Raw genomic sequence first — 9838 nt, 5'->3', positions numbered from 1 at the left:
CATTCACCCAAGTTTCGTCAAAATCTTGCCAGTGCTGTTTGAGATATCGCATGTGACGAATGTACGAACGTACTAACGGACGGAGACAGATCCACAGAAAATAAAATAAGAAAAATACAAATAGTAACTAACACAAGAGGAACAAGAATGAAGCTATATACATGGAGTACCAGTACCATATCAATGTGCAGAGTACTAGGTATTTGAGGTCGATATGTACATAAAGGCAGGTTAAAGTGACTAGGCATCAGGATAGATAATAATAAAACGTTATTTTAGGTAGATATGTACATGAAGGCAGGGTAAAATGACTAGGCATCAGGATAGATAATAATAAGGTATTTGAGGTGGATATGTACATGAAGACAAGGTAAAATAACTAGGCATCAAGATAGATAACAATAAGGGTAAAATAAAGAACAGACTAGCAGTAGCATATGATGATTGTGAAAGTATGTGTGTGTGTGTGTGTGTGTGTGTGTGTGTGTGTGTGTGTGTGTGTGTGTGTGTGTGTGTGTGTGTGTGTGTGTGTGTGTGTGTGTGTGTGTGTGTGTGTGTGTGTGTGTGAGAGTGTGTGTGGCATGTGTGTGTTATCTGCGTGTGCTTATGTAGTGTAGGTGAATGTGTGGGTTTGTGTGAGAGTGTCAGTGTAATGTTTAAGAGTGAGGGTATATATAGTGCATATATAGTCTTGTGAGTGTGCATAAAGCCAGTGCAAGATAGGGTCAATGCAGGTCATCCGGGAAACCATTTAATTAACTATTTAGCAGTCTTATGGCTATTTTCGCAGTCTCATGGCTTGCGGAAATAAACTGTCTCGGAGCCTATTAGTTAGAGAGAGTCGATGCTCCAGTACTGCTTGCCGGACAGTAGCAGATTGAACAGTCTATGTCTAGGGTGGCTAAAGTTTTTGGCAATTTTTCAGACATTCCTCCGACACCGCCTATTATAGAGGTCCTTGATGGCAGGGAGCTTGGACCCAGTGATGTACTCGGCTGTCCGCACCACCCTCTGTAGTGCTTTGAGGTTGAGGGCAGTGAATTTGCCATACCAAGCGGTGATGCAGCCAGTCAAGATGCTCTTGATGAAATGCAATTGAGATTGTGTCATCTGTGGATCTGTTGGTGCGGTATGCTAATTGGAGTGGGTCCAGGGTGTCTGGGATGACGGTGTTGATGTGTGTCATGGCAGGTTACCTTGGAGTTCTTGGGAACAGGGACAATGGTGGTCAGCATGAAACATGTTGGGATTACAGACTGGAAGAGATTGAAAATGTCAGTGAAATTGCTTGCCAGCTGGTCTGTGCATGGTCTGAGAACGAGCCCTGGTATTCCATCTGCAGCCTTGCGAGTGTTAACCTGTTTAAAAGTTTTGCTCACATTGGCCACAGAGAGTGAGATTACACAGTCATCCGGAACAACAGGGGCTTTCATGCAAGACTCAGTGTTGTTTTTCCTCAAAGCGAGAATTATAGGCATTTAGCTTGTTTGGTAGTTCTGCATAACTGGGCATCTCACAGCTGGGGAGCGCTTTGTAGTCTGTTATCGACTGCAAGCCCTGCCACATCCTACAAGCATCAAAGGCCTGTGTAATTGGATTCCACCTTCCTCCTATATTGAGAGAGAGCATGTTTGGAATGGTAGAATCAGGGTAATGGTAAGCATATAGTTGGGTAATCTCATATTTTCCATTGATGCACAACATATCTTAGGGTATGGAAAGCCAACCCTGTCATATAGAATGCAGGGGTTCTAGCTAGAGGTCTACGTGGGAACTGCAGCTTTTCATACCGCACCCGCCGACACCCTGGCTTTCTGTCCAACTACCACTAGCTCCCTGAAAAGCTGGATCCGAACCCAACCACAGTCCCACAATGTTATTTTAGGCATATGTGATGCAGCTCACTTGCGAGCCATCTTTGCAGCAATTTTGCTTCCTATAGGCAATATCAAAATGCCCAAAATAACCTAAGGAATCGGTTAAATTACCACAGATTCTCACGTGAAATGTTCCCTCTAAATTGCGCATGCACGGGTGCGCAGCTCTCCAGGGACTGCTGCACAAAAGAAAAATCTGCCCTTGCAGAGAATCATGAGAACTTGAACTTCCCACAACTTTCTAGTTTTCTCCATTAGTTAACACAATTAACGTTTCCCTTTACTGTGGGAAATGTGATCGAATGAACGTAATATTAGCCATAACCAATCAGAGCTGTAGTAAGCCTATATGCAAATAGACCATTGCCATATATGAAGTTGTGCCATTCATTTTGATCTGGGCTGTTTTACAACATGAGTGGTTGAGATTATTATGTGCTTGTTTTGAGATCAAAGTTAGAGCTGCATGTAGCCACGTGTGCACATTTGTTCATATTATTTTCTAGTTAGTGAGTTATTAGCTCAGTTATAGCTATTTTATAGTCAGCAATGGGAGTGGTTGCTTCCTACAAGAGCACAAAAGTATACATTTCTAGCCATCTTTGAAAAGCAGTCAGGTCTTAAAGGGGCAGTGCCGAATAATATTAGAGGGAACATTGCTCACGTGGCCCATTATTAGGCTATAACTATTACTGAGTTTTATCAGCCAATAGGCTAGAGGTATTTGTAGATACTTGCACTTTAGCTACTTTGTATACTTTTTAGGAATGGGGTGGTTTTAAGAAGGAAACACATATGGGTGATCAATATTTACTTCTAGGCAATGTAGTAAACTATAGCCTAATCATATTCACGAAGAAAATTTCATTGGAAGGATAACTGCCGTGGTTTTCGGCCCATGCATAAGCTATCGCCTACTCTATTCAGCTGAGACCACATGAGCACCTGATCTCTCGCTTGTGCTACTGAATATAAAGCAGCAAGAATGATGAGAGCGGACACTTGCACTTTCTCTATGTTATGTTTTGCATATAGAATAGAATATAGGCTACCTTGTAGGAGGACAATTTGCAGACAGAGACAAATTAATAGGTAATCAATATGTATTGAAAATGAAAAGGCGCTCACTCACTATGTGCGCATTGCGCCTTTTCCATTTCAATGATGATTGTAAAAAATAATTACAACTCGACTCAAGTTGGTTGGGCGCCCTCCACTTCTTTCCATTATCAATACTTATTTACAAACATTGTAGTAAACTATAGTCTAATCATATTTAATGTAATTTCCTAGGCAAGATAACTGCCAAGTGAATATCCGCCCATGCATGGGCAGCCTACTCTATTTCATTAGGACCAAACATACAAGGCGCGCTTGTTCTTGCAAGCCCATCTAGGACAGAAGAGGTTAGCTACTTCACTTGAAGCAGCGAATTCTGAGAGTTTGTGAATAATAATGTGTTTTGAATACAGTAAAAGGCTAACACATGCAAATGAGAAAGATGTCAGTTTCCAAATAACAAAAATATTCAAATTCCTAAATTCGATGTCTGACCACCCGCTCCCAAACGCACATTGATAAAATTACGACCGTGCCACAATGATCTCGGTCGGTACTTGCAGATCTCAATGCAGCTCCATGCAGCCTGAAATAAGCCAATTTGGGTGGGGAGAAGATTGCCAATGGGTGCACAGTGACTGTTCATATATGATTCAATATATCGCATGATGATATGGATGATTCAATATATTAATTTTACATCATAAAAAAGTAGACTCATAATATCATGTATTTACTGTAAGCATTTATAGACCAAATGGACAGAATCAACCCCTCATATCAGTCCTCTGATCTAGTTATTTTTATTACATAAGTGATATACAGTATAATGATTTCTCACCATCAAACAGTTGACAATTCTTACATTTACGACATTTCCCCCTATAGCCTACACTAGTCTAGTTCTAAGGAGAGACGCTTACCATATGTTCCGGTTGGCCAGAATGTAGCTCTAATCCATGTCAATTGATGCGTTTTGCTCAAAGAATATTTCTCATTCATTAAACATTTTTCAAAGGGCCTCTGTGTGTTGAGATAAGGAATTTGTGTGGATTTTGGTGTGCAATGAAAGAAGTAGAAGCTTTATGCTGTGCGGGTGGGCCGGTGTTTTCTTATTTCTTATTTCTTCTTATTTCTTTTGTGGCTTTGTTCTACCTTAAGTTATTTTCTAGTATTACATTTTGATTGATTATTGCATTGTAGGGTTTTGATTTGGCAAGAAAGGCATTTCACTGTACTTGTGCATGTGACATAAATAATGTACATGTGAAACTTGAAGGGTTATAAATACTAGGATACACCTGCTCTGCTCAAAGGAAAGCGGGTTCGTCTTCTGTATTAGAGATTTTGCTATTTACAACAGCTGGATATTATGTGTCATTTTGTTTGGTCAACAATGTGGACACCTACGATCGCTTTGCTTTTCATGTGTTCTCATTGTTTTGTGCGCAGCCTCGACTCCAATGTAATCGGATCCTCTAAAGAAGCGATGGATCCATTGGAACAGGTGAGAGCACCTGCAGTGGATTGACCAGTGATGCTTAGGCTACGTTTTGCAGCTGTGTGGATTCAAGTGCCATTCAAGTGTCTCTTTTTCAGATTGAATTAGGCCAATGCTTTTCTTCGTAATACAGTTGGACCCGCACAGTGGAACGGTGTATGTAAAGAATAATGTGAACACACGTCGCAGGGCAAATACATATTCTCCTCGCCATCACAGGCCAGCTTTTCCTGATCAAGAACGCAGTCTGTCAACGGTGAGTGTGTGAGAGAGAGATAAGAAAGAAGGGATCTGAGAATGTTATCACTGGGTAGTCAAATTAATTCTTAAATAATATATGTTTCTAAACACTTCTACATAAATGTGGATACTAACATGATTACGGGTAGTCCTGAATGAATCGTGAGTAATGATAAGTGAACAAGTTACAGAGGCATAAATATCACACCACCCCAAAAAAGGATAACTCAAAAGCTTGATGTAATAGTTGAAAGCTAGTAATATGCGACCAAATACTATCTTTTGAATACTGCAATACACAAAGGTGAATTTGTCCCTATACCTTTGGTACCCTAAAATGAATATGTACAAAAACAATTTGTAATTTCTAAATGGTTCACCCGATATGGATGAAAATACCCTCAAATGAAAGCTGACAGTTTGCACTTTAACATATTAACTATTGTATCATTTCAAAAGGGCTGGAGAACAGAGCCATAACAACAAAACATTTCATTAGCTAGTTTTCCTTCCAAGCTTTTTATGCGATTAAAGAACATGTCAGATATAACATGCTTGATGGAAAAATAACATTTACGTGTCCAATTTGTGTCAATGAAATAAATTATGCCAGAAATGTTTGTGGAAATGATTTTATGTGCAAATATTGCTATAATAACCATCATTCGTCGGGAAAGTGTGTAGTTTATTAGGCTACAGATGAAAAGTTATGATGAAATTCACAGGGTTGTGAAAGTGCAAGGTGATGAGCTTGATGCTATTCTAATAAATAACAAGGGTGTTATTCTGGTGACATTTTTTATTTTATATATTTTTTATATAAACTATATTTAATTTGGCAAGTCAGTTGAGAACAAATTCTTATTTACAATTACGGTCTAATAACAGTGGGTTAACAGATTTGACCTTGTCAGCTCAGGGATACAATCAGGTAACCTTTCGGTTACTGGCACAACGCTCTAACCACTAGGCTTCCTGCCGCCCCATGATCAAATCAAATCAAATTTTATTTGTCACATACACATGGTTAGCAGATTTTAATGCGAGTGTAGCGAAATGCTTGTGCTTCTAGTTCCGACAATGCAGTAATAACCAACAAGTAATCTAGCTAACAATTCCGAAAACTACTACCTTAGACACAAGTGTAAGGGGATAAGAATATGTACATAAAGATATACGAGTGAGTGATGGTACAGAGCGGCATAGGCAAGATACAGTAGATGATATTGAGTGCAGTATATACATATGAGATGAGTATGTAAACAAAGTGGCATAGTTAAAGTGGCTAATGATACATGTATTACATAAAGATGCAGTAGATGATATCGAGTACAGTATATACATATACATATGAGATGAATAATGTAGGGTATGTAAACATTATATTAGGTAGCATTTTTTAAAGTGGCTAGTGATATATTTTACATCATTTCCCATCAATTACCATTATTAAAGTGGCTGGAGTTGAGTCAGTGTGTTGGCAGCAGCCACTCAATGTTAGTGGTGGCTGTTTAACAGTATGATGGCCTTGAGATAGAAGCTGTTATTCAGTCTCTCGGTCCCAGCTTTGATGCACCTGTACTGACCTCGCCTTCTGAATGATAGTGGGGTGAACAGGCAGTGGCTCGGGTGGTTGTTGTCCTTGATGATCTTTATGGCCTTCCTGTGACATCGGGTGGTGTAGGTGTTCTGGAGGGCAGATAGTTTGCCCCCGGTGATGCGTTGTGCAGACCTCACTACCCTCTGGAGAACCTTACGGTTGTGGGCGGAGCAGTTGCCGTACCAGGCGGTGATACAGCCCGACAGGATGCTCTCGATTGTGCATCTGTAGAAGTTTGAGTGCTTTTGGTGACAAGCCAAATTTCTTCAGCCTCCTGAGGTTGAAGAGGCGCTGCTGCGCCTTCTTCACGATGATGTCTGTGTGGGTGGACCAATTCAGTTTGTCTGTGATGTGTATGCCGAGGAACTTAAAACTTACTACCCTCTCCACTACTGTCCCATCAATGTGGATAGCGGGTGTTCCCTCTGCTGTTTCCTGAAGTCCACAATCATCTCCTTAGTTTTGTTGACGTTGAGTGTGAGGTTATTTTCCTGACCACACTCCGAGGGCCCTCACCTCCTCCCTGTAGGCCGTCTCGTCGTTGTTGGTAATCAAGCCTACCACTGTTGTGTCGTCCGCAAACTTGATGATTGAGTTGGAGGCGTGCGTGGCCACGCAGTCGTGGGTGAACAGGGAGTACAGGAGAGGGCTCAGAACGCACCCTTGTGGGGCCCCAGTGTTGAGGATCAGCGGGGTGGAAATGTTGTTGCCTAACCTCACCACCTGGGGGCAGCTCGTCAGGAAGTCCAGTACCCAGTTGCACAGGGCGGGGTCGAGACCCAGGGTTTCGAGCTTGATGACGAGCTTGGTGGGCACTATGGTGTTAAATGCAGAGCTGTAGTCGATGAACAGCATTCTCACATAGGTATCCCTCTTGTCCAGATGGGTTAGGGCAGTGTGCAGTGTGGTTGAGATTGCATCGTCTGTGGACCTATTTGGGCGGTAAGCAAATTGGAGTGGGTCTAGGGTGTCAGGTAGGGTGGAGGTGATATGGTCCTTGACTAGTCTCTCAAAGCACTTCATGATGACGGAAGTGCTACGGGGCGGTAGTCGTTTAGCTCAGTTACCTTGATCATTGATGCTTGGCTGCCATTCGACAAATAAAAAGAATCAGCTCTTTTGTCCATAATAATCTCATCATGTAGTCTATACATGTATCTGCGCGCTGTTGGCTAGAGCGCACGTGCCAAATCCAGAGTTGGCACACTCGCTATATGACATCATTTATTTTGTGAGGAAACCATCAGCAGAGTTGAAGATGCAATGGAAACCCCTTTAACTTGTATTTTTAATTCGGTACATGGGAGGTATTTTTATGTGCACTATGTCACCACGCACAGCCTTTTAGCAGGAACACTTTTAGCAGGAACAAGTCAATTTGATGGGAAAACATCTCTGGAGGGAGAATTAGCATATTGTTTTTTTATGCAGATTTTAGAATATTCACATGAAAATCTGTCACCAATTGGATGGAAACCTAGCTACTGCCCCAATACTTGTGGAACTCACTGTTTATGGTGTGACCTTATGTGCCAAATTACCTCTTAATTAATAACATAAAGCGGCAATCTGCAGTTTAAGAGAAATGTAACTTCTCTCAAATTCATAGACAAAGCTATATGCAAGTACTGACATCCATGAGATGATCTCTCTCATTCATTCATATATAATGTGTGTATATTTATTTTTTTAACCTTTTTTGCTCCCAATTTCGTGGTATCCAATTGGTAATTACCGGTCTTGTCCCATCACTACAACTCCCGTACAGACTCGGAAGAGGCGAAAGTCAAGAGCCATGCGTCCTCCAAAACCCAACCCCGCAAAGCCGCAATGCTTCTTGACGCACTTAACACCGAAGCCAGCCCACCAATGTGTCAGAGGAAACACTGTACAGCTGGCAACCGAAGTCAGTGTATATGTGCCTAGCCACCACAAGGAGTCGTTAGAGCGCGGTGGGACAAGGACATCCCAGCAGGCCAAACCCTCCCCTATCTCGGACGATGCTGGGTCAATTGTGCGCCGCCTCATGGGTCTCCCGGTTGCGGCCGGTTGCAACACAGCCCGGGATTGAACCTGGATCTGTAGTGACGCCTCTAGCACTGCTATGCAGTGCCTTAGACCGCTGCGCCAAATGTATAGTTTTAACCATGTTGAGGCTTCACAGTGTTTGTTAACAATTACATTGTTTACAAACAACAGAGTAAATAAAACAAGCTTACGTTTTGGGTTCTGATGGGGTATGACAGTTGAACTAAATTCAGGATGCATTTATGTTATATTCTTCAAGCACAGGAGGTTGGTGGCACCTTAATTTGGGAAGACGGGTTTGTGGTAATGGCTGGAGGGGCATTAGTGGAATGGCATCAAACACATGGTTTCTATGTGTGTGATGCCATTCCATTAGCGCCGTTCCAGCTATTATTATGAGCCATCCTCCCCTCAGCAGCCTCCACTGTCTTCAAGAATAAATTACTATATCGTGATTTCAAAAGTCCAAAATGTACAAATCACAGATTGCCCTTTTAAACTGAAATGCTAACTTAACATACTTTAATTGTGCTGCTGACTGTCATGTGTAAGTGGTAATGTAGTTCCTATATCTACCACAGAGAAATACCTGCAATGGATCTCAGAAAAATAACCAGAGTAAAGAAATAGAGGCTCTTGATGATGACGACAACTCAAGGAAAGGTAAGAAAGCTTGGAAAAGGATAGCCTGGTCCCAAACTGTGTGTGCTGCCTCCAACTCTTGCAGCTCTGCATATCTGAGTGTGGTATTAACTGTCCTGTTCCCTCTCCAGTTGCAGAGAAGGCCACATGCATGCGCTCTGGAGACTGTGAGGCAGGACTGTGCTGCGTCCGCTATTTAAAAGGGAAAAGATGTCAACCCATCCCAAAGGAGGGAGATACCTGCCTCCTGCGAGGAGGACACTCTAAAAAGCGGAGGAATCTTATTCGCTGCAACTGTGCACCCGGGCTAATCTGTCGTGCCCATGCTGAAAGCCCCAAAAACCAAGGAGTTTGTCAACCTAAACTGAGAGAGAATGGGAGGAGTGCTAGAGACACTCAGGCAAGAGAGAAGATGTAGATGACTCAAGCCTTTCTTTCACTCAATAAACTACTTTTGTAACATTCTTTGTTTAAAATGTTAAAGGTTAAAAGCAATGTAGGCTTTTGTAAATGTATATTTCATTCCATACAAGCTCTGGTGGTCTACTCTTTGTTTTTATTTGAGCCCCTCACCTAATCTTATTAATCTTTAAGACAAATCTGCACATTTCATACCTTCCTTGAATTTAATGGCATCTGGTACCACCTCTCAAATGGTCCAGACCTCATCATCACAATGTCCACTAGTGCCATCTATTGGATGAAGATTATAAGCAACAAATTGACAATATCTGAAAAGGGCCCTAGGCTAGGGTTTTGTAGCCTGGAATCCACACTGACCATCACCGCTTCAATATTGTTTCATGTTATTGATTCAGTCTGGACCTGCACCAAGAGGGATACTCTGCCCTAAATATAAAATAGCCAGTCCAGTCAGTGACCGATCAGAAT

General features: G+C 41.8%; 1 protein-coding gene across 2 annotated transcripts; it reads left to right on the top strand.

Annotated features, from left to right (window-relative positions):
• The first annotated feature begins 4048 nt into the window (after window positions 1–4048).
• LOC118393601 (dickkopf-related protein 4-like) lies at window positions 4049–9493 on the top strand. Of its 2 annotated transcripts, none has more exons than XM_035786425.2 (4): window positions 4049–4443; window positions 4571–4693; window positions 8887–8968; window positions 9079–9493. In XM_035786425.2, exons 1-4 carry the CDS (start codon window positions 4309–4311, stop codon window positions 9363–9365), a joined length of 627 nt encoding a protein of 208 aa, XP_035642318.1. In that variant the 5' UTR covers window positions 4049–4308; the 3' UTR covers window positions 9366–9493. The 2 variants fall into 2 exon arrangements, with proteins under 2 accessions (XP_035642318.1, XP_035642319.1); XM_035786426.2 differs by having other exon boundaries at window positions 4050–4443; window positions 4536–4693.
• Window positions 9494–9838: the final 345 nt, after the last annotated feature.

Source organism: Oncorhynchus keta, chromosome 14 (genome assembly GCF_023373465.1).
Source record: "Oncorhynchus keta strain PuntledgeMale-10-30-2019 chromosome 14, Oket_V2, whole genome shotgun sequence".
Classification (NCBI taxonomy): domain Eukaryota; kingdom Metazoa; phylum Chordata; class Actinopteri; order Salmoniformes; family Salmonidae; genus Oncorhynchus; species Oncorhynchus keta.
The sequence above is the reverse complement of the archived record's forward strand: the minus strand, read 5'-3'. Positions and strand labels throughout refer to the sequence as shown.

What these genes read in the sequence shown, in the direction of transcription:
- LOC118393601 (XM_035786425.2), top strand. Translation starts at nt 4,309, where the DNA reads ATGTGTCATTTTGTTTGGTCAACAATGTGGACACCTACGATCGCTTTG. An exon ending in AAGAACGCAGTCTGTCAACG is followed by an intron (nt 4,694 to 8,886) that starts GTGAGTGTGTGA and finishes TATCTACCACAG; the next exon opens with AGAAATACCTGCAATGGATC. An exon ending in TGACGACAACTCAAGGAAAG is followed by an intron (nt 8,969 to 9,078) that starts GTAAGAAAGCTT and finishes TTCCCTCTCCAG; the next exon opens with TTGCAGAGAAGGCCACATGC.